This window comes from Nematolebias whitei, chromosome 19, assembly GCF_014905685.2.
Source record: "Nematolebias whitei isolate Nwh7 chromosome 19, NemWhi1, whole genome shotgun sequence".
Classification (NCBI taxonomy): Eukaryota; Metazoa; Chordata; class Actinopteri; order Cyprinodontiformes; family Rivulidae; genus Nematolebias; species Nematolebias whitei.
Genome location: NC_056516.1, coordinates 1,921,727 through 1,946,654, shown reverse-complemented (window position 1 = coordinate 1,946,654; position 24,928 = coordinate 1,921,727). Strand labels below are relative to the sequence as shown.

General features: G+C 41.6%; 1 protein-coding gene across 1 annotated transcript in view; it reads right to left on the bottom strand.

The window, feature by feature from the left end:
* Positions 1–24,928, bottom strand: part of LOC119425253 (collagen alpha-1(IX) chain) — a gene marked incomplete at its 3' end in the record, with an annotated part of 47,986 nt that overhangs the window by 7,561 nt on the left and 15,497 nt on the right. Inside the window, 4 exon segments of the mRNA XM_037692777.1 lie at positions 2,769–2,849; positions 3,205–3,601; positions 9,154–9,283; positions 10,332–10,403. Coding sequence (XP_037548705.1) covers positions 2,769–2,849; positions 3,205–3,601; positions 9,154–9,283; positions 10,332–10,403 — 680 coding nt within the window.

Genomic DNA, 24,928 nt, shown 5'->3' with positions numbered 1-24,928 from the left:
TATCTCAGCTACAGTCTCTAATCTCAAATGAGTTGAAAGGATGTTCTGTGGATGCATTCTCATCTACCTGCCAGCTGTGCAAGAGTGCCTGACCACTGAGATCCTGGAACTAGCAGGAAACACGGCTCATGACAGAGGAAGGACAGGATCATCCCTCGGTACCTACAGCTGGCTGTCCGCAGCGACAAGGAGCTCGGCAGACTGCTGGGAGGAGTGGCCATCGCTCTTGGAAGAGTTCTGCCCGGCATTCAGGCGGTCCTACAGCCCGGGGGAATCAAGAGGCCAGCCGAGTCTGGGTGGACAGATCGGATGCCATCTGCAGCCAGTTTTATAGGACCCACTGTGGGATGGACCTTTACAAGAGATCCTTCTTGTCTACAGCCATCAGTATCTGTAACATCTCTTAATGAAATGAGGATAACGAGTTACAACAAGAATTTCCCTTTGGGATTAATAAAGTATTTTTGAATTGAATTGAATTGAATTGTTGCCAGTCTCTACATGGAGGAAGTGGAACAGAGAGCCCTAAACTCCATTGAGGGAACAACGCCAAGCCATTGGTTCCGAAATGTGGTTGGCACCTGGGTCAAAATCCAAGCCAAGGAAATAGAAGCGTTCACCAGACACATTAACTCGGTCGATAACAACATCAAGTTCACCAGAGAGGATGCAAATGACAACAAGCTGCCTTTTTTGGACTGTTTGGTTCAGATAGAAAGAGAGGACAGCCTCAACATTGAAGTTGACAGAAAACCAATCCACACAGACCAGTATCTTCTGTTTGACTCCCACCATCCACTGGAACACAAACTCTCTGTCATCAGAACTTTACAACATTGGGCCGAACACGTCCCCACGAAGACAGAAGGGAAGGAAAAGGAACAGAAACACATTCAAGAAGCTCTTCAAACATGTGGATATCCTAACTGGGCTTTTGTCAAGTCAGCGAGGAAATCTACAAAACACACTAATAAACAGAAAAAGGAGAACAACAGACGTAAAAACATTGTCATCCCTTATGTTGCTGGAGTATCAGAGAAATTCAGAAGGATCTTCAACAAACACAAGATCCCAATATATTTCAAACCCAGCAGGACTCTCAGACAGAGGCTGGTCCACCCTAAAGACAAAACACCCATACACAGACAGAGTGGTGTAGTGTATGCAGTCCAGTGCAGCGAGGACTGTCCAGACCTCTACATTGGAGAAACTAAACAGCCTCTTCACAGACGCATGGCTCAACACAGGAGAGCCACCTCCTCAGGACAAGACTCAGCTGTTCACCTCCACCTCACAGATAAGGGACACTCTTTTGAGGACCAAAATGTGCACATTTTGGACCGAGAACACAGATGGTTTGAGAGGGGGGGTGAAGGAAGCAATTTATGTAAAAAGAGAAAAGCCGTCTCTTAACAGAGGAGGAGGCCTCAGATTTTTAGTTTCAAAAACATATAATGCAACTTTAAAACAGATTCCCAGCCGGTTTTCACACCTGATGGGAACAGAGGGGCCTCGTCTGTGAATTAGAGGATCAAAGACCTTAAGAAACCCCCACTGTTAAGGTGTTGAGGTGTGACTTGTCAAATCTACATGTGTGTGTGTGTCTTATCTCAGTCTGCCTTATAACCTGTATCTCTCACTCACTGCTCTTTGAATTGAAAAAGCTCCTCGGATGAGGAGCGAAACGTCTTCTGTTACAAATAAAGTCCAGTTGTTTTTGTATTGAACATTTTTTGAATACAACTGAGGGAAGAATGGAGCATGAGCTGCATGAGCTTGACAGACGAATGGATGCAGTCTCTGCAGTATTGCAGACTCTGTGCTGGTCCGCTGTGCTGAAGAGAGAACTGAGTTGTAAGGCGAAGCTGTCTGTCTACATTCCTTCCCTCGCATATGGACACAAACTCGGGGTAGTGACAGAAAGAATGAGAGTGTGGATACAGGAGGTTGAAATGAGTTTCCTCTGCAGGGTAGCTGGACTCTCCCTTAGAGACAGGGTGAGAAGTTCAGTTATCAGGAGAGACTCAGAGTAGAACCACTGCTCCTCCACATCCAGAGGAGCCAGTTGAGGTGGTTTGGGCATCTGGTAAGGATGCTCCCTGGGCACCTACCTAGGGAAGTGCTTTGGGCATGTCCGACTGGGAGGAGACCCCGGGCAATGTCCAAGATTGTTTTTTTGTAATTTTTTATTTTTTGGTGTGTGAGATTGTAAAATAAATATATCTGAATTTTGCATATCTACCATCATATTGTCTTGTATTTTACTTTTTACTGCGGGTGGGTGGCAAGCGTTAATGACACAAGTGACTCAAGTGAACCAGGTTACTTTAGTGAGTGATTCTGATTAAGCCGGATCTTTAAAGTGAACTGGATTCACTGGCTCTACTTTAAAGGCCAAAATAACAGTAACTCCACTATGAAGGAGAAGATTGATGATGAGGCAAAACAAAGTTGCATTTAGTTTAAAAAATTTGTTTGACCACAAGAAATTGCTGAACTGACTAAAATTATGTTTAAATGATAAAAAGGAGACATCTGTCACATATTTACTGCATGACGTTGTGTGTCAGTGCAGCTGAGTCCTGCTTCATGTTTGGTTTCACAAAGCTCATGTCTATGTGGGTCATGACCAGCTCAAAGAGATCTGTGAACAGTTAAAGCATCTGCAGCTCCACATAATATTTGCTGCAACCCTTCTTCAGCATGCAAAGGGCTCCAGTTATTCGAGTGAGACATGCAGCACAGCGAGGGCTCAGCAGTTACTGTACCTCGGTGGCAGGAAGCTCGTTGCAGTTTTCTCTCTGGGCTCTCTTTGGGTCGCAGTGAATCAACATCCACTGAAGCTCGAACTGAAGAAAAGATGTTAACATTACCACTTTTACAATGTCAGGTTATGGAGCCATTTACATGTCTAACAAAAAAAAAAAAAGCTATCTCAAATGCTTAGTAATGGTGCAGTTATTTCTTTGAGGTTTTCAGTAAATGCTTTTTTATGGGCTGTTGAGCTTGATTTTGTAACTCTGCAATTTTCTACAGGGATTAAGCTTTTTCTTTTTTCCCCCCCTCTGGAACCCAGCTGAGCAGCTTTGCTGTGACAGCAGCACTTGCAAATTATAGCAGCGCTCAGCACACACAAACCTGGATGAGAGCAACATTTTCCTGACAACCTGTAACTACAGTTAGAACACAGGAGGCAATTCTCACCACCACAGAGGCTTCAGGATCCGAATCCAGCCTGCCAATAAGAGTGTCTCCCACTGTGTTGATGAGGCCTTTGCCCTTGATGGGTTTCTGATCCACAGGCTGGCAGTCCACATACAGTGTGACCTGGTCCCGCTCCACACCGATCATCACCTTGTGCCATTTGGTGTTGAAAAGTACAGAGAGGCCAGGGAAGGTGACAGTCTGGAGGTTTCCATCTGCTCCCATCAGGAAGTACTCCAGAGCCTGTTGGTCCCCATTCAGCCGAAGTCCAGCTTGTTTGTAACCATCTTCATCCACTATCTGCCAAACGTTCCATACCTTGTTCACCGTGCTCTTGATCATGCGAAAGGTGGTCATGAGGGAGTACTCATCTGGGAAGCCACGTGGAAAGTTGAGCCTGAGGGGGACATCAGATGATTTTTATATCTGAGATTCCTTTGAATTGAATCTCAATGAAAGACAATACAGCAGTCAAGTCACAGCTTACTAAATGTTTTTTTATTTCAAAGCTGCTTCATAAACATGAAAAAAATCAGATCTCAGCTAAACATCAAATCAAAGGTCTATCGCCTTCAAGCTTTACTAAGATCATCTTATGTTAAGAAATGATGAAGTTATCCTCGCTGTGTTGGTCAGACCATTACAATGATGTGTCATGCGATACCATAAGATGTCATGCTCGGAACATGTGTTATAAATCACTCTTGGCTCCTTCCATATCACATCATAAAAGCCCACTACTATCCCCTGGCTTTCAACACTGTATGATCTGTGCTGAACCGGTATGTATCACACTGTGTTAGTCATTATGTTATTAACTGCTATTATTTTGTTTCTACATTTTGATTTTACGTTATGTTATATGTTGCTGTGTGCTTTGGCTGTTTGTTTCTGTTTGTACAGCACTTTGGTTGGCCCTGTTGCTGCTTTATAAATAAAATGGTATGGTATCTCAGCTCAAAATGTGTACATGTTGACAAAGTCATGGCCATTGTCACATTGAATAAAGTCAAAAGTAATTAGGTCAAATATTAAATTAAAATGAAGTATTTTGCTTTATTTAACCAGACAAATCCCATTGAGATCACAGATCTATTTTGCAAGGGAGGCCTGGGACTGAAGGCAGCCTAACATGCATGTTTTTGATCTGTGGGAGAAAACCGGAGTATCTGGAGAAAACCCACACAAGCACGAGGAGAACATACAAACTCGACACAGAAAGTCCCTGGGCTCAGTTGAACCAGGGACTTGCCCAAAACTGAATTGGATAAACTCCAAAGTGAATCAATTGCAGATCTACATATAATAATTATTTTCATAGAGTTTCAATCAATTCTGTGCAGTTTATGAGATAGTTTACTCACAGATAAGCATGGCTGATTCCAACAGTTAATACGAAAGTTTCAATAAAAATCTTGCACAATGAGCAGCACTTAGAGTATCTGTGAATCACTTTCAGCTACTACCACAACAAATTAAAATTTATTTTAAAAAAACTGAACTGAAGCTACTGTTTGTGTTTTCTAAAGTCAATTAGCTGTGGCAGCCATCTTGAATTGTGTTGACTGTTTAAGTCAATGAGTTGTAAATGTACTTAAACTGATTGTTTCTTGATAGTTTCATTAAATCCATCCTGTAAATATTGAGGTATTTTGCTAACAGACAGAGTGGATTACATGCTCATGTTGAGTTGGGCTTTGGCTCCAACAAGAAATTGGTGTAAATGTACATGTGATAATTGGTTTTTGCATTTTTTTTAAATCCATCTAGTGACATCTAAGACACACACAGACAGACGTGGGAAAAAACATCATCATCATCTGCCTTTGCCTTTTCTTAAAGTCAAATATGTCTTAAAACAAAAAAAACTACAAGATTTATTATCTCTGTCTTTGAATTCCAAAATAAAGTGAAATGTTTTCGAGATAATTCTAGTAAAGAAGCTGCTTTGGTGCATAAATCAGTCACAACGTGCAGTTCTGGTTCACTGTCGAGAACTTCCTGAATTTAAACGAGCTAGATTCCCAGCAGGTGGTGAAGTCACAGCCGGGCACTGCAGCCGCACTTTTAGCATCTTGTAAATGATCAAGGTGAAGCAATAAAAGGAGTTTCCTGTGAGCCAATGAAAGAAATACAGACTTCTCTTTTTTAAACCTGCCGTAGGTCAGAGAGGCGCAGGCATGTGGCACTTGTAGCCTGCAGGAGACAAAAGAGGGAGTGCAGCTGAAGTGAAGCTGAACATCAAAGCTCTGCAGCGAATGCTGGACATGTAGCGTGTGTTAGAATCCTAAAGGAAAGCTGACAGAGGAAACACCAGCTGAAACACGCTGGGAGACGCCTGGGTTACTGATGTAATGCTTTAGTGTTTAAGTTGCACAAACGGTGGCCTATTTTAGCAAAATTCTTGTCAGTAAGTAGTTACCACTGATCAACAAGTGATACGTCGATGCCCACTGAGATTTGGATAGTTTCAATGTTTGTACTTTTTTAGATGAGTGTTTTTCTAGACTGGGATTGAACAGGGAATGCAAGTAAACCTTAATGTAGAGGTAGTTTTTTTGGGGTTTTCTTTTGTTTGTCCACCATCGGACACAATGGTGGAGCCAAGTTGTGGTCACTGGTGGCCTTGGTGATCATAGAATCATATTTGGCCAACCCAATCATTTAAGGAACTATCAAGTCATTTAAGGAAACTATACTTTTAATCATCAAAGTCCATGCTCAATAATCCAAGTAAAAATTCCAAAGTTAAGTCAGATCATCTAGGTGGCTTCTATTTTATTGAGACGTTTCGTCCTTCATCCAAAGCTCTTCATCAGTCTTAGGAGCCACAACAAGTCAAGTCAAGTCAACTTTATTTATAGAGCACATTTAAAACAGAACCTGTTATCAAAGTGCTTGACAACAACAATCGATGAGAGTAAAATTAAAGAGAGAAAAAAAATAAAAAATAAAATATATATATATATATATATATATAATACACTAATAATAAACAATAATAACAAACTCAATCCCACAAGCAGCACACTCCCATAATGGGCCAACCAGTTTTATGGTGCAAAGATAGAATGAAGAACGACATGTTTCACAAAAAAAAAAAGAAAGAAAGAAAGAAACCCTCCAGAGGACCTGACTTAACGTTGTTGGATTTTTTACATGGATTCTTGAGCATGAACTTTGATGTTTTGAACCACTTTGGCCATGGCTGCCTCAGAGGAGTTGACGGGGTAGAGGACGGACTCCAGAAACCATCTTATCAGCAGCAAACTAGTTGGTCCACTATGTGACTGTGCTGCTTATGGGACTGTTTTTTTTTGTTTCTTGGACTGATGAAGTCCTTTGGATGACGGACGAAACGTTTCAACAACAGCAAATAAAGAAACCGTCCAGAGGACCTGACTTAACTTTGTTGGATACTTTTAAGCAATATAAAAACTAGAAAGCACAAGTTTTCTCAAATTATCTGTGTGTGTGGTTTACATAAATATTTGGGAGTGGCCATTTTGGCTTTTGACATGGCAACCCAGTTTTTGAAAGGAACCTTTATTACACCTACAAATAGTCACACAGCAAAATTAAAGTCAGTATTTTACTTTTTTCAACATTTCATGCTCACAACACGGATGGATGGATGGATGGATGGATGATGGATGGATGATGGATGGATGGATGGATGGATGGATGGATGGATGGATGGATGGATGGATGGATGGATGGATGATGGATGGATGGATGGATGATGGATGGAGGACATTTTCATATCCTCCTTTTCACTCCGTGATGGGGTACAAAAAGATGAAGTAATGCATTCACACAAATTAAGTCTTGTCCACAAAACACTGTTTTACATCTTTTAACTTATCTCTAAAATTACCCTCATTAAGACCATGTCTTTTTTTTATTTTTTAGAAAAGACCATGTCTTTTCTAAAATTATTTTTATTCACACAAAACGTAGAAAACAAGCTGCTGGAGTAACATTTCCATGCAGTGCTGTAACTCTGCTAAGAAAATACCCCAGAAACAGGGAAAAAGATGTGGAGCACATCGGGTCTGTAAACATAAACCATGGTGAATACACGAAGAAGGACCAAATCCTTTGAACTGATGGAAAAATGGAACTTCTACTTTGTTTCATGTTAACTACAAGAACTTAAAGGCATGGAACAGGGAGCGCTGATGGAGAGTCCACCTGCTTCTTCCTTTCCAGGTCGCAGGGATCCAGCAGTCACTTTGTGAGAGGTGGGGGACATCTTGGACAGGTCTCCAGTCCATCATAGGGACACACTGGACAGGTCTCCAGTCCATCACAGGGACACATAAAGACAAACGAGACAAACATCCATCCATCCATCCATCCATCCATCCATCCATCCATCCATCCATCCATCCATCCATCCATCCATTATCTTTACCCGCTTATTCCATTTTGGGTCACGGGGGTCGCCGGTGCCCATGTCCAGCAATCACTGTGCGAGGGGCGGGGTACACCCTGGACGGGTTGCAAGTCCATCACAGGGACACATAGAGACAAACGAGACAAACGAGACAAACGAGACAAACGAGACAAACAACCATTCACTCTCTCACTCACATCTAGGGACAATTTAGAGTTAGCAATCAGTCTAACATGCATGTTTTTGGTCTGGGGGAGGAAACTGAGGTATTCAGAGAAAACCCAAGGCGGCAGCTCTACCAACTGTGTCAAATATGCCAAATTTGCGGACATAATGGACATTTCAGTGAAGTGATAAAACCTTTTTGGCCTTGGATTTTTTTTATGTAATATTAAAGAGTACTGTTACCGTCCATCAGCTTCTTGCTCTTGAAGTAATACAGTATACAGAAGTTTTGCTGTAGTTAATCAACAATCTTCTGAAACACAACCACAAAATAAGTTATCATTACTGTTACATCTGACATGCTTGAGGTCGTAGTTAGGCAGGATGTGGGCTCACGACTATAACGTCTATGACATCATTGTTTTAAAAAGGCTGCGTCACGGCTGTCCATACAGAACGCAAGAGTGGACTTTTAAGATTTGTTCATTCTGAGACCCATTTAGAACAAGCGTTATGCGGCTCCTCAGACAACTTTTTCATGTGGACACAAGGCTGAAAAAAATGACAAATGTTTTTAATTCAAAATAACCTTTGGCAAATTTGTGCAAATTGCAAGGAACATTTTTATATTTGTGAATCTAAAGCATTATGACAACTCACAAATACAAATATTTCATGGTGACAGCTGGATCGTAAGACCTTTTGTTATGACTTCAGTTCCGGGTGATCGGCGAGCGTGTCATGGAGCCGTGTCGGCTGCATTCCTCTGGGTTTTCTGCTCACTCTGATCACGAGAGCCTCCTGGAGGCTGATCGGACCGTGGCCACAAACCACAAGGTTCACTCCTAATTCATGCCTAACGCAACTAGATAGAATTAGGTTAGATATGTTATTACTGTTAATAAAGAGTATCTTGTTCTGAAAAGCAGCTTTGGGACAACATAAAAGAAATCAGCAATAACAATGATAAAGATAAAAAATGAAAATCAATGGGAGGTAAAATAATTTTCTCTCACAGCTTATTTTATCCTCAAGGAGCCAAGATGGTTCATCCCTGCAGTCTGACACAGAAAGACTAATTATATCCTTTGACAGGAAACTGCCTGTCATTCAGTTTAACTCCAAACCTTTTGAAAGGTCCGACCCATGATTCATCAGAAAAGCGCTGGGTGAATTATGGTTCCATATGATTTTTGGACGTACAAAGAAGCTTCAGTCAACTGAAACATGCACACACATCACAACGTCTCTGCCTCTCAGAATGTTGGGACATGTTTTTCTTTAAATAATGATATGTTTCCAGCATGCTGCAACATCTGTAATAATGTAACATCTGCATCAGGAGGCCTTGCTGTGTTCTAAAAAGCTGTCTCTACTGTACTCACATAGTTGGAATTTGGAAGTTGGCCTCTCTGTCGAGACGATAGGCCACCTGGAGGGGGGTGGAGCCATCCACCTTCCGCACACCTTTTAGGGGAATCACGTCCAGCTGGAATTGGGTGATCAGATCAAACCCTGTGCGGAACAGCATGACATCATTCTTACAGGGCAGTATGTGCGGACTTGGCTTTAACAACAAGTTCAAACTGACGATGATGGTTTTAATGATGAATGTACAGTATGCTTACTGACCAAAATAAACTATAAAGAATCAGCAGCTAACACTGAAGAAAACACAGAAATCTTACAAGAAATCTTTACATGTTTTGGTCTGTTTCTGGTTGTGTCGTACTCTTTCTATATTCAGACGATGAATTGAACAGAACTCTGCGAGACGTTCAAAGCTTGGGATATCGGTTTAGACCCTAACACTACTTTAATGTTAACAACTTTACCCGTGATCTTATTTGATGTGTTCCTTGGTTTTCATGATACTGTTTGATCACTAATGTTCTGTGACAAACCTGTGAGGCCTTCACAGAACAGCTGCATTCATACTGACATTAAACTACACACAGGTCAACTTTTCTCCTTTACAATTACGCACCACTTTGTGTTGCTCTATCACATAAAATTACAGGAAAATGCTTTTAAGTTTATGGATATAATGTGAAAATTATCCACTGTCTATGTATTTTTCATACTGCATTGCAACAACTTAAATGAAACGAAACTGAAACTGGCATAACTAGTAGAAACTGTTTTAAAAACTTTTGACGCAGAAAATAGTTACCATAAAACATAATAAGAAAACAAATTTAATTCAGATTAATATTAGACAAAACTTAGTCATTAATTATCTGTGAAACAAAACACATTTTTCTAATTAACTAAAGCCAGTCAAACATTTTAAAGCTGTAAATAAACCACAAAGCTGCGTGCTGCAGCTGTGCTGAACAAGTCAAGCGTGCAGTGGATACCAATTACATTCTTGCTGAGCTCTTCCAAATAAATTTGTGCAAACCTCAAGTGGAACATTTTATTTACCTCATTTGAAATCTAAAAGTGTCTTTAGGCACTAAACAGCCCACCATGTTGAAGTAATTAAACTCACCACCTTCATTCGTATTCCCCCATTTTTTCCCCAAAAAGATTTGTGAAACTTTTTCTCATGCTAGCTTACCTGGGAGGTCATCTTGTCCAGTTCTGATTGGTGGGCAGACCGTGTCCCCGTCCAGGCGGCTCAGGTCTAACTCTGACAACACAGACACAACACAGAGATGATGTTTCACGTGTACAATGAAACAAACTCCTCATTTTCATTTAGTTTGGGTTTTCAGAGGATGACCAGAAAAGCAGGTATTTTATGTTAGAAAGAATGATCATCACAAAGCTCTGTTTCAGAACTGGTTCTGATTCAAAACCTTCACATAGTTATACACCCCAAACCTCTAACTCTGACTGAAACTAGAAAAAAAATGCAGTTTCTGTTTAACTGCTATGTGAGTTCTGAAAAACTTCCAGTAAATATGGTAAAGACGCAGAACCTGAGTGATTAAAGTCCAAACAAGCAGAACATGAGCTAAAACGAGCCAAACCAGAGTGACTTTGGTAAAAACAGTGAAAAGCCAAAATAAGGAAAACAGTAGATAAACCATAAAGGTACAAAATAAAACCTGAAAACTATGTTTAACAAAACAGTATAGAAAAGTTTAAAGCAGCAGAAAAATAGTTAAAATCTTAAATAAGCAAAGCAATAAATAAACTTTGGCATTAGAAAAAGTAGCAATACAATAGCTAAATGCTAAATCTAGCAAAGCAGAAGTAAGGGCAACTAAAAAGTGGACCAGGAAGTGGGAAAGATCGGTGAGAGTGAAGTCTGGAAAGCTCTGAAAAGAATGAAGAAGGGGAAGGCAGTAGGACCTGATGGCATACCAATGGAGGTTTGGAAATGTCTTGGAGAGATGGCAATGATGTTTTTGACTCAAATATTCAATGGCATATATGAGGGTGAGAAAATGCCTCAGGAATGGAGAAGAAGTGTGCTGGTGGCCATTTTTAAGAATAAGGGTGATGTACAGAGTTGTAGCAACTATAGGGGAATTAAGTTTACAAGCCACACGATGAAGATCTGGGAGAGAGTTGTGGAAGCTAGATTTAGACAAGAGGTGACTATCTGTGAGCAGCAGTATGGTTTCATGCTGAGAATAAGCACCACAGACACCATCTTTGCTTTGAGAATGCTGATGGAGAAGTACAGAGAGGGTCAGAAAGAACTCCTTTGTGGATTTAGAAAAAGCATATGACAGAATGCCAAGAGGGGAGGTGTGTTATTGCATGAGGAAATCTGGAGTGGCAGAAAAGTATGTTAGACTGGTACAGGACATGTATGAGGACAGCAGGTCAGTGGTGAGATGTGCTGTAGGAGTGACATATAGGTTCAAGGTGGAGGTGGGATTGTATCAAGGATCGGCTCTGAGCCCCTTCTTGTTCTATTTCGTATAGGCTTCACCCTTTAAGGCTATCGCTAGTGGGTTTATCCCCTTCACGTGCAGCGCAACACTGAAAACTTTAGTCCACGCCCACCTGCTGTGTGGGCTCCACCCCTGGTCCGTATAAATTACAGTGAGACCGGGTAATCAGCTCCCATTTTTTCTTAAGCCTACCAGCCCTGTTTATCGAGAAGAAGAAGATGTCCAGCACCAGCACCATCCGCCTGTGCCTGTCCTGCCAGACCGGCTAAATTATGAGCTTCGACCGGCACGACAACTGCGAAGGTTGCCTGGGTCCCCGCCATGCTGACCTCGCCTCCTCCTGCTGTCCCTGTGACCTCCTCTCTCTCGAGGAGAAGCAGAGACTAGCAGTCTTGTTCAAGGCTAACATCGAGGAATGTTTTTCCGTGGCAGGGACGCTGGACGATGCCATCGCCTTTTTTGACGCTGAGTCACATAGCGAATCGGATGAATACTCCAGAAAAGGCAATGTCAGCAGCAGCCCCGCTGCTCATTCCCTCCTGGAGAGCATAATGTCGGAAGAGGAGGGGCCAAGCAAATCCCCCCCCCCCCCCCCCGGGTCTTCCCGCATCGGCAAACACACCGCTCCCAGCCGTCGGTGCCCTTCTCTCAGAGCGGCCCGACATAATCCAGAAGACTGACACAAAGGGACTTTCCATCCCTCTTCTCCCCCCACCCAGATCAGATGATCTAGCGGGAAGGTTTGGCTCCACGTCGGCTCGCCACCCTGACCCCATCTGGCCTCGAGTCCCAGCAGTGACGTCCTACTGGAACGAGGCTGCAGCCGGGCATGGTAAGCTGAAGGCTCCCATCGCCACCTTCGCTCCAATCACCAGAGTGGAGGGTTTTACTGAGCGGAGTTTTCCTTCGGTTCCCACCCTGAAGTCAAGTCTGGCAGAGGCACTTGGGGTGAAAGTTTCCAGGTTTGAACAGCGACCTGTCCCTCCAGGGAAACACAACCAGACAGTGACAAAGCTTTCCAACCGAGCTCACCAGTGTTCTTTTCAGGCGTCCGCGGTGAACAACAATGTCGCCCTGCTGGCATAGAGCATTTCGAAGAGGCTGGAGGACACAGACCTGCCTGAGGAGATGAAGAGCTCGCTTTGCAAGGCGGCTGACGTCATTCTGAACATGTGCGCCACCACTAAGGGGATAAACCCACTAGCAATAGCCTTAAAGGGCCGCATCTATACTCATAGAATCTGGGGTTATAGTACGTAACCAATGTTTGCTCTGGTGATGGATTGACTAACAGATGAGGTCAGGCAGGACTCCCCATGGACTTAGATGTTTGCAGATGTCATTGTGATCTGTGGTGAGAACAGGTGGAAGAGAACTTGGAGCAAAATTCCATAAAAAAATAGGTATGGTTGGTTTACATACAGGGCAGCACGGTGGCACAACTAGTAGAGCTGCTGCCTCTCACCGAGAAGGTTGCCGGTTCAAATCCCGGTCAAGGGGCCTTTCTGGGTGGAGTTTGCATGTTCTCTTCGTGCATGCGTGGGTTTTCTCCAGGTACTCCAGTTTCCTCCCACAGACAAAAACATGCATGTTAGACTGATTGGTAACTCTAAATTGTCCCTAGGTGAGTGAGAGAGTAAATGGTTGTTTGTTTTGTTTGTCTCTATGTGTCCCTGTGATGGACTGGAGACCTGTCCAGGGTGTCCCCCGCCCCTCGCACAGTGATTGCTGGACATGGGCACCAGTGACCCCCGTGACTCAAAATGGAAGAAGCGGGTAAAAGATAATGGATGGATAGATGGTTTACATACATTTAAATGGCAGTGGCCATCTTGGATTTTGACATGGCAATCTAATTTTCTAACAATCTAATTTTCTAACAATTTAATTTACTAAAGGAACCTTTCTACACCTGGAAAGCCACACACATGCAGCCACAAACCAAAATGGAAATCTGTACCTCGCTTTTGGGCAGCTGTGACTGAGTCATTAGAGCAGTTGTCCTCCAGTAGGAGAGTTGGGGGTTTGATTCTACCAGCAGTCACATACTGAAGTGTCCGTGGGCAAGACAATGAGCCCCTCTTTGCCTCCAATGTGTGTCCCATTGGTGAATGAATGTGATCTAAGTGAGCTGATTAGTCTCAATAGATTCAGATTATCTTTGTAGAGATCTAGTAGAGTGCTTTATGAATGTGCGTGTGAAGGGCACAGATTGTGTTGTAAAGCCCTCTGAATATATTAATTAGATAGAAAGGCACACTATAAGTACAGTCCATTTACAATTTATTTATTTTTCAAGTTATCCTGCTCATAACATGTACAGATGGATGGACAAAGGGCATTTCCAAATCCCATTTTCGCTCTGAGGGGTGGACAAAAATATAAGTGTAAAAATTGCAGAAATGTAATGACCATTTTAAATGGCTCAAAAAGTTAGAGTGTGACATTTGGAAACTCAGTGGTCAAATATTTCAAAGAGCTTAAGTTTAAACTATGGCAAATCTTTTTGAGGTATCAAAGTTTCAGTTCCGACATGTAAAATCCAACTTTGGCTATAAAGCTCTAGAGAGGGCTGAGCTCAGAAAGCTTCACAAATAGATCTTGCTTAACTCTGAATGCCAGAAAACATTGTGTAGCTACTACCTTCCTACCAGCCATTTACTATGGTGACATTATTTATATGAATGCCACTGCCAGCTCCTTGCAGACGTTGGATGCTGTCTACCATGGTGTGCTAAGATTCATAACTGGCTATAACTACTGTACTCATCACTGCACCCTGTGTTCATTGGTCAATTGGTCATCATTAACTACACACAGACTCTCACACTGGTACATTTTCATCTTTAAATCACTTCTTTGACTGTTGACTTCATATATCTCCTCCCACACGGTGTCTCGTGGTGTCTTCATTGGTGTGGAGGAAGTATACCTGTAGCCCGAACTGGACCAGAACCAAACCAAGTTGGCTGTGGGGGACTTTGCCTTTAACAGAGCCGGTCTCAGCTTCAGTGAGCAGCCTGTTACCTTTAAAGAAGGACTGTCCACCTCCGTGGGAATTGCTGTGTTCGCCTGGAGGAGATGCTCTGATTCTTTGAAGCACCATCGGAACTGGACTGGAGCAGAACCGGGCCAGGGATGACTTCAACCACTTCAGCCTCTTCAGTCTCATCATTGTTTACTGGAGGTAGCCTCTCATGCTGTGGAGCGCCGGAGCCGGACTGGAGCAGAACCGGACCAGTGACAACTTCAGCCTCTCCGGTCAGTCTCGTCGTTTTTCACCGGTGGTAGCTGGGGGTAACCTCTAGCCTCTGTCGGGTGCAGAGGTGACGTGCAGAGAAGCAGAGTGAAGCGCGGAGTGAAGCGCGGAGTGAAGCGCAGAGTGAAGCGCAGAGTGAAGCGCGGAGGAACAGCACTGTGTCAAGCTCTAGAGAAGTCCGGAGTTTACATCGGAGTTTCTGCAGGTTTCCATCTAAACTCACCTGGATAATAATTCATTTTTATTCCGGATCACACTGTTGTTTCCTGTTGACCTGAAACGAGCTAGGACCATGCCTTTCATTTCAGGAGAATTTTCTGGCAGCTCGCTCTGCTATTTGCTGCAAATTATCTGTTTCTGCCTGTTGATTTTGGACCCAGCTTCTGTTTCCCATGGGAGCATCCATCCATCTTCACAGGGGGGCCTGAGCCCCCCTCAGCCCAACTCAAACTGCAGTTGGGCCACCTCGTCGAATTTGTTTGCCCATTTGATTTGTGATGCTTTATGGTCTGAAACTTTTCTGCATCATTCATATTATTGTCACTATTTCCAGATCGCAGATTATCTGGAGGCCACTGAATCTTGTTAATACATCTGGATCTGCCCATCACTGCAACTTTCACTGATTTTTGGTTCTGAATGATCACGTCTTCATTAATATTTCTCATGGTTCAATTATGGGGACTAATTGTCACACTGTTAACTCCTATAATTACACATCACTCACAAAAACTCAAGAAAATGTCTGACAATAATGTTGTTACTGCTCTTAGGGATTCAGCCCAACCCTAACACCCCCCCCCCCCCCCACACACACACACACACACTAATTACAGCACACCAAATGATTTTAAAAACATGTTCAGGACTTAATTTTCTGCATGTAAACGCTCGTAGCCTTCTGAGAAAACTTGATGCCTTGAAAATTCTGGTCAGTTCTTCTGGGGCAGATGTAATCTTCATTTCTGAAACCTGGATCAACAAATCTGTACTGAATAACGACCTGGTAATCAATGAATTTAACATCTATTGCTGTGATCATCAAAAAAAGGGGGGGGTGGAGTTGCTATTTACATCAGAGATTCTCTGGTTTCTAATCTTGTGTCTACTAAAACAATTCCAAACAAGTTTGAGGACTTTGCTGTAAACATCACTTTGAATGGAGGCCAGATCTTATCTGTAGTGGGTTGTTATCGTCCTCCCCCAGCAACACCTGAGGCTCTGTCATCTCCCTGATGGAATTCCTTGGAAATTTAAAATTCAAAGAGATTTTTTGGGCTGGAGATCTCAACATTAATTGGTGTAAATCGACCCCCCTCTGTGATAAATTCAAGGAATGTTGCCTGTCTCTCAATCTAACCCAACTGATCGACTCTCCCACTAGATTAAACAAAAACCATCCTGAAAAATCCTCCATCTTAGACCTATTTCTAACTAATATGCCTCACAAATTCCCTGGCACAGGTGTATTCGCTGACATTTTGAGTGATCATTGTGTAACAGCGACTCTGAGAGATATTAAACTTCCACCTTCTAAGCCCAGATTAATTCAAAAAAGGGATTTGAAACATTTTTGTGAACAGTCATTCCTCTGGGATCTGTCTCACTTTGACTGGCATCGTATTCTGTTAACTGATGACGTGAACTCCGCTTGGAACTATTTCCATAATAATTTCATTTATTTCCTGAACATACATGCTCCTTTTCGTCGGTTCAGAATAAAGGGACGAGACAGCCCCTGGTTTACTCCAGAGCTAGCTGACCTCCTGCACAGGAGAGACCATTTTTGGGCCACAGCGAGAAAATCTGACTCAGACACTGATTGGTTGAGTTTTCGACAGATGAAGAATAAATGCACAACTGCTGCCAAATCAGCAAAACGCATCTATTTCTTATCTCAGACCTCCAAAAATCTAAATGACCCTAACAGATTCTGGAAAACCATCAAATCTCTCTCAGGCACACTCCAATCATCTGACCTCCCATCACAACTTCTCGTTAACTCTGTTCCTGTGTCAAATAAGCACAAGATCCTGAACTGTTTCAACAAACATTTTGTTGCTTCTGGTTCTTTATTTGACACAGTTACTAATGGAAAATTAGCCACTTCACTTAATAACCAAACTTCTACAAATCAAATCCCTCTTACAAGTCAATCCTCAGTTAATCACACCTTCTCTTTTTCTCCGTTCTCAGTCAGTGAGGTTAATAAACTGTTAAAAGATCTTGATCCTAAAAAAAATCTGCAGGTCCAGATGAACTTCCACCTTATTTCTTAAAGCTGGCTGCTCATATCATCACAGTCCCTGTGACCCACATCTTTAATTTCTCCATAAGCCAAAACTCCATTCCAGATGCTTGGAAAACAGCCTTTGTTCTTCCTTTGCTGAAGGGAGGAGACCCCACCTCACTGAACAACTATCGACCAATCTCTAAACTCTGCATTTTAGCCAAGGTTCTAGAAAAACTGATAAACTCTCAAATCAAAAATTACCTGGACTCATTTAACATCTTACCTCCACATCAATCTTGTTTCAGGAAACAACACAGCACAACCACTGCTTCACTGAAGGTTCTTAATGATGTTGTTGAAGCACTGGATGCTAAGGATTATTGTGCTGCCCTTTTCTTAGACCTGTCTAAAGCTTTTGATACTGTGGATCATAACATCTTGTGTCATAAGCTCTCAGAAATTGGTTTCTCAGAACTCACCATTGGTTGGTTCTCTAACTATCTCTCAGACCAGAGGCAATGTGTTCAACATAATGGTACTTCCTCCAGTTATTTAACAGTCAACAATGGTGTACTACAAGGCTCAGTCTTAGGACCCACCCTCTTTACAATCTACATAGGTAATGTAGGTCAGAGCATTCTTGACTAGGGCTTTAACAGACTACTCGGGTAATCGACAGGTCGATTCCTAGGATATCTATCGTTTTAAAATTTCACATTGAGTATTCGCAGTGACATCATTGTGCACCGGGCTACTTGTAGAAGCTACCAAATGGATTCCTCCCAGCAGATGGACTGAGCAGAGCAGGCCCAGTCTTGACAAACGGGTAGAAATGCATCAATAATATGGAAATATTTCACTAAAGATGAATCTTCTGGTTCAACTACCGTAAGGAAACAGAAAATGAATCAAGTTCCTGACAGTTTGGAGCTAGTTGTGAACCGGTGTTACACCATATTCTGTGACCACCGTATATTGTGACCGTAGGGGGCAGTGTTGCATGCACTGTTGCAGGTCACAGAATATGGTCTAACACCGGGTTCAATGATCGAACCAGAACCAGCTTCCTCTGACCTTGTTTCACAAACTAAAAGCAAAAAATATTAATCTCTATAACTATTTTAAAAAACCTATAAACATATTAATCTCTAAAACTAAACCTTATGCGCAACACACCTGGCGGTGGTGCGGGGTGGTCGACCCCCCCACTGTTTTTAGTTTTGTTTTTGACGTGCTGCACGCTATTTCTTTAATTTTACAGCTTAATAATAAACTAATAGTTTTGGTTTTCCTGTGACTTATTTGCAGTATGATAAATGGTAGGAGCATAATATACGCTCCCAATGTTTTGTTGGTCTTTTTTTGTAAATAATAAATTACTTTTTTTGAGGTTTTATTTTTTTATTTATTTTTGCATCTTGTGATCCTATGATGTCATCAACTACTCGAGTTCTACTCGAGTTTTATTATGTTAATGTCGAGTTTAAAAATTATGTAGTCGTTCAACCCCTATTCTTGACGCATCCTTACATTTCTATGCTGATGACACAGTTGTTTATTGTCGAGCTAAAACAGTTGATAAGGCTTTTCAGCTTTTGAAATCTGCATTCAACAACATCCAGCCAGATTTGTTCCACCTCAAACTTGTCTTAAATGCATATAAAACCAAAGGGATGCTTTTTTCAAACAGGAAGTCGTCCCAGCAGTTCTTCGTCTGATTTTATCCTCAAATGGTGTCCCCACTGAGTTTGTTGATTCCTATAAATATTTGGGTATCTTGGTCGACTCGCATCTCTCTTTTAAGCTCCATGTGGAAAACTTGGTAAAGAAACTGAAAGTTAAACTGGGTTTCTTTTTCAGAAACAGATTCTGTCTAACTTTGAATGCTAGGAAATGCCTTGTAACGGTGACTTTCCTTCCTTCTATTGATTATGGTAACGTTATTTACATGAACGCTCCTACTAGCACCCTGCAGATGTTGGATGCTGCAGATGTTGGATGCTGTCTATCATGGTGCACTAAGATTCATAACTGGCTGTGATTATCGTACCCACCACTGCACCCTGTATTCACTGGTTAACTGGACATTATTAACCACAGGCAGACTCTCTCACTGGTACATTTTCATCTTTAAATCTCTTCTTGGTCTGCTGCCTTCATACATCTCCTCCTACAGGTCTCTGTGTGAGTGCAGCTACAGCGTGCGCTCTCAGGACATTATTACCTGCAGTGTCCCCTCAGTGCGGACTGAACTTGGCAAAAGGGCCTTCTCCTATTCCGCTCTTGTTTCCTGGAATACCTTGCAAATTTCTGAAGCTCTCGACCTTGACCTCTCTAAGTGGCTTTAAGAATCTGTTGGACTCCTGGCAGGGACCAATGCAGACATGTTCCTGTTTTTAGTTTTATACATTTGTCTTAGAATCTAGCTGTTTTTGTTACTTTTTTGGCCATCTTATTTGTAAAAATAAATAAATAAATAAATAAATCTGTATGCATTTTTATAATTGTCTACTTTTGTCCCTGTTGTCCATTGTTGTCATCATTCTTTGTTAAAATTAGGTCTCAATGGGATTTACCTGTCTAAATAAAGGTTGAATGAATGAACATGTCACTTTTCAGTGCAGTTACAACATGCACTGTCAGTCCATCATTACCTGCAGCGTTCCCTCAATGCAGACTGAACTTGGCAAAAAGGCCTTTTCCTACTCAGCTCCTATAACCTGAAACACCTTGCAACAGGAACTGAAGCTGTCCACCTTTGTTTCTTTAGGGGATTTTAAACATTTGATAAGGTCAATAGAAACATCAAAGCAAATACACTGCCTGGCCAAAAATAAAATGTTGCCACCTGGATTTAACTAAGCAAATATGTACAAGCCTCCTATTGGATAATTACTGCATGGGTGATTATCTTTCAGCTGGCAGCAAGTTATTTAACTCCAGTTGGTGCAATGAGTTGCTTCTCATTTCTTAAACAACTGTGCAGTCTTAAGAAAACCACTAACCAGTGAGGCCATCTGGAAACAAAGGCTTCAATTTATTAGGGCGCATAAAGATTGGACTCTGGAGCAATGGAAGAAGGTCATGTGGTCTGATGAGTCCAGATTTATCCTGTTCCAGAGTGATGGTGCATCAGGGTAAGAAGAGAGGCAGGTGAAGTGATGCACCCATCATGCGTAGTGCCTACTGTACAAGCCTGTGGGTGCAGTGAAATGATCTGGGGTTGCTGCAGTTGGTCAGGTCCAGGTTCAGCAACAGTAAGAATGAGGTCAGTTGACTACCTGAATATACTGAATGTCCAGGTTATTCCATCAATGGATTTTTTCTTCCCTGATGGCACAGGCAACTTCCAAGATGACAATGCTAGCATTCATCAGACTCGAATTATGAAAGAGTGGTTCTGCGAGTATGAGACATCATTTTCATACATGGATTGGCCACCACAGAGTCCAGACTTTAACCCCATTGAGAATCTTTGGGATGTATTGGAGAAAGCTTTGCGCAGTGGTCAGAATCTGCCATCATCAATGCAAGATCTTGGAGAAAAATTAATGCAACAGTGGATGGAAATAGATCTTGTAACATTGCAGAAGCTTATCAAAACAATGCCACAGAGAATGCATGCTGCAATCAAAGCTAAAGACGGTCCAACCAAATATAAGTGTGTGACCTTGTTTGGTTTTTTTTGGTGGCAACCTTTTTTTTTTTTTTGACCAGGCGGTGTATGTTCTTGTTTTATGGTACTTTGATTTATTGTTTTATAACACTACTTTTATTTTAATTGCATTTTTATTGTAGTTTATTGTTGTCTGTCTAAAACAGGTCTCACTTGTCAACGAGTCCTTGTGATTCAATGAGACTAACCTGTATAAATAAAGATTGAATGAATGAATGAATGAGTTCTTAGTCATTTCACAAATATCCCATTGCTATTGAAGAGAAAAGATTATAAAGGTTTTTTGTTTTTTTTCTCATTTAATCTGTTTATGATGTACTGCAACCAAAAGTTTGATAATTTTTATTTTATAATAGTACAGTATCCATCCATCCATTCATTATCTTCTGATTATTCTGAAGTCAGGTCTCGGGGGCAGCAGCTTGAGCAGGGAGACCCAGACATCTCTTTCCACAGCCACCTCTTCCAGCTCTTCTGGGAGGATTCCAAGGCGTTCCCAGGCCAACCGAGATGTAGTCTCTCCAGCGGGTTCTGGATCTTCCCTGGGGTTTCCTCCCAGTCAGACATGCCTGAAGAACCTCCCAAGAAGGAGCCCAGGGAGCATCCTTACCAAATGCTCGAACCACCTCAACTGGCTCCGCTCGATTTGGAGGAGCATCAGTTCTACTCTGAGTCTCTCCTGACAACTGAACTTTCAGCCAAGTTAACATGAGGCAGACAGAAACACATTGAAAATAAGCCTCAAACAAACAATTGCTGAGAAAAATCCATAAATCATATTTATAATTCAACCTTTATTTAAACAGGTTAGTCCTGTCCCATATTTTCATAATTCTTTAACCGTGTGCAGCAGAAGACTGAAATGGTTGGACAGGCAAAATTTTATGTTTCTATAGAGTTTTATGTTTTATGCTGAGAATATTTTTTAACTAGTAATAATGGAAGTGGAAGGTTGAGTGCATTCTAATGGGATTTATGAGAAAACAGTAAGTCTTACAGCAGAGAAAGACACTCTGGGTGAAAGGAGACATAAATGCTTATATTATCATGTTTCATTTATCCCATGTACCAAACAATTTGGGGAAATAAGAGGTTTTTATTTACTTTTTTTTTTACAATGGATTGGTTTGTGGAGCATCATGTGTATACAATTGAAAAGTTGTGTATGACATCATCGATTGCTATGTGAACATTTGCCATGTGACATGGAAACATCACATAAATTATATAAGAATAAAAATAGCTAAATCTATTGCAGTATTATACAAAGTAAGGGAGTTATTAACTGATAAAGCTCTGTACATGTTGTATAACACAATAATTGCTCCACACTTAATCTACTGTATTGATGTTTGGGGGAAAACAATTAAAAGTCCTATTTTTGTTTTACAGAAAACAGCTGTCAGAATTATCACCAGGAAGCATTTCAGTCACTCATCAAGTACATTATTTTATCAACTGAAGTTATTGAAGTTCCATGATTTGGTAATTTATAGTATTTTATCAGTTATGTATAAGGCGCAAAATAACACATTACCTTTAAATATCCAATTAAATTTTGTTAAAAGAGAGAGTTGTTATAATCTTAAGGGGATGGAAATATTGTGAAACCTAAATTTCGAACAAGTTTGAAGGAACGGTCTACTTGGGTAGGTGTGTTTGTTCCTTCTGAAGTCCACGATAATCTCCTTTGTTCATTCATTCATCCTTTATTTCTACAGGTAAATCCCATTGAGCCTCGAGGACTCATTTACAAGAGAGACCTGATTTCAGCAAAGAATGATGACAACAATGGACAACAGCGACAACAATAAACAGTTATAAAAAGTCATACTTTTTTTTTTTTTAACAAATACGATGGCTAAAAAAAAAGAAAAGTAAAAAGAAAAGAAAAGTAACAAAAAACTGCTAGATTCTAAAGCGAATAATAATCCGAATAATAATCCGAATAATCTCGAAGAATCGCGAATAATCTCCTTTGTCTTCTTCACATTGATGTGAAGGTTATTCTCTTTGCACCAGCTCTCCAGGTGTTCCACCTCCTGTCTGTCACTGGACTCATCATTGTTTGTGACGCATCCCACCACTACTGTATCAGCACGCAGCCCTAAGAGGAGCCAGTGCTGGTGGAAGGGTAGAAGTTGTGGATCCTCACAGACTGCTGTCTGTTTGTTAAGACGTCTAGTACCTAGTTGTAAATGGAGGAGCTTAGTCCCAGTGTGAATAGTTTGTCCATCAAGGTCAGGGGAATCATGGTGAAGGCAGATGTGAAGTCCACAAAGAGCATACAGACATAGGAGTCTTTCTGCGGTGGGTGAGAGCAGTGTGGACCACAGAGGAGACGACTTCCTCTGTTGTTTGGTTCTTGCAGTATGCATACTGGTGAGGGTCCTCGCTGATGGTAGCTTTGATGTGGGTCATGACCAGTCTTTCAGAGCATTTAGTGACTATCATGCTGAGGACTTCTGGCCAGTAGTCATTTAGACAAGTCAGTGTAGAGCTCTTAGGAACTGGGATGATGGTGGTAAAACTGGTAAAACTGGTAAGACTGAAACTATGATTGTGTAAAAACCACAAGATGTAATTAAAGTTGCAAGCAGCATTGGAGGCCCTTGCAGCAAAGCGCCGCGCCGGCCTTATTGCGACCGCGGGGGCTCCAGCTAGTCCACACCCAATCGCCATTGCGAACGCTCTCATGCCAATCCCACATGCGATCACCACGGGGCCCATTTCCCGAATCTTCGACATCGCCTTCCATCCATGTTGTTACTTGTCCAGCTGCAGGTCTTACAAGTATAGGCAAAATCTGACCTTCCAGACACGCGTTATTGTGACTTCCTGTTTTGTGGCACTTGAGTCCAATGTTAAAGAACAATATCAATGTGTCTAAAAGTGCTCACTGATCGCGCACATAAAATCTGGTACATATTTGATGATATTTCACTGCAATATAACTGTTGGAATAATGTAGGTGGCGCACTTGAGTCAAAAGTTACATAACAATACCTGTGTGTGTAGAAGTGCTCACTAATAACGTACCAAAAATCTGTCCTAGATCAGATGATATTTCACTCAGATATAACTCTTGGAATAATCTAGGGGGCGCACTTGAGTCATATGTTAAACCAAAATATCAATGTGTCTAGATGTGGTCACTGATTATGCACAAAAATTCTGGATCAGATTGGATGATGTATCAATGAGATATAACTGTTGGAATAATCTAGGGTGCGTTGAGTCAAATGTTAAAGAACAGTATCAATGTGTCTATAAGTGATCACTGATCACGCACATACAATCTGGTAAATATTGGATGATATTTCACTGAGATATAACTTTTGGAATAATTTAGGGGCGCACTCGAGTCAAATGTTAAATAACAACACAGATGTATATCGAAGTGCTCACTGATCACGCACAAAATATCTGGTGAAGATCGGATAATATATAATTGTGATTCAACATTTTTCAGTCAGGTCATCTGGACAGTTTGTTTTTTTGTGCTGAAACGTTTCACCTTCAATCCAGAAGGCTTGATCAGTCAAGGAAACACACAACAAAACTGATTCTTCCCCCAACAGCTTACTCCAAAGTGGAACAAACCAGTTTTGCTTGTGATAAGATGGTCTCTTTGGTATGCCCTCTCCTCCTTTGCCGGCCCTCTTCCTTGTTGACAGTTGTGTCAAACTGGTTGAAAACAACAAAGTCCATGCTCAATAATCCAGGTATACAATCCAACATTTTTCAGTCAGGTCATCTGGACAGTTTCTTTTTTTGTGTTGAAACGTTTCACCTTCGATCTGGAAGGCTTCATCAGTCAAGGAAACACACAACAAAACGTTGGTTACGTACTGTAACCCCAGATTCTATGAGTATAGGCGTAGCCCTTTAAGGCCCTCGCTAGTGGGTTTTATCCCGTTACGCAAAGCGTAGCAATGAAAACTTTAGTTCACGCCCACCTGTTGTGTGGGCCCCACCCGGCCTGTATAAATTATGTTGAGAGCGGGTAATCAGCTCCCATAAATCTAAAAAAGTTAAATCTGGTCCTCTGGACATTCAAAAAAACAAAACAAAGCAAATCAACAAAAAAATGTAGAAACGTTTCGTCTCTCATCCGAGAGACTTCCTCAGTCTGAGG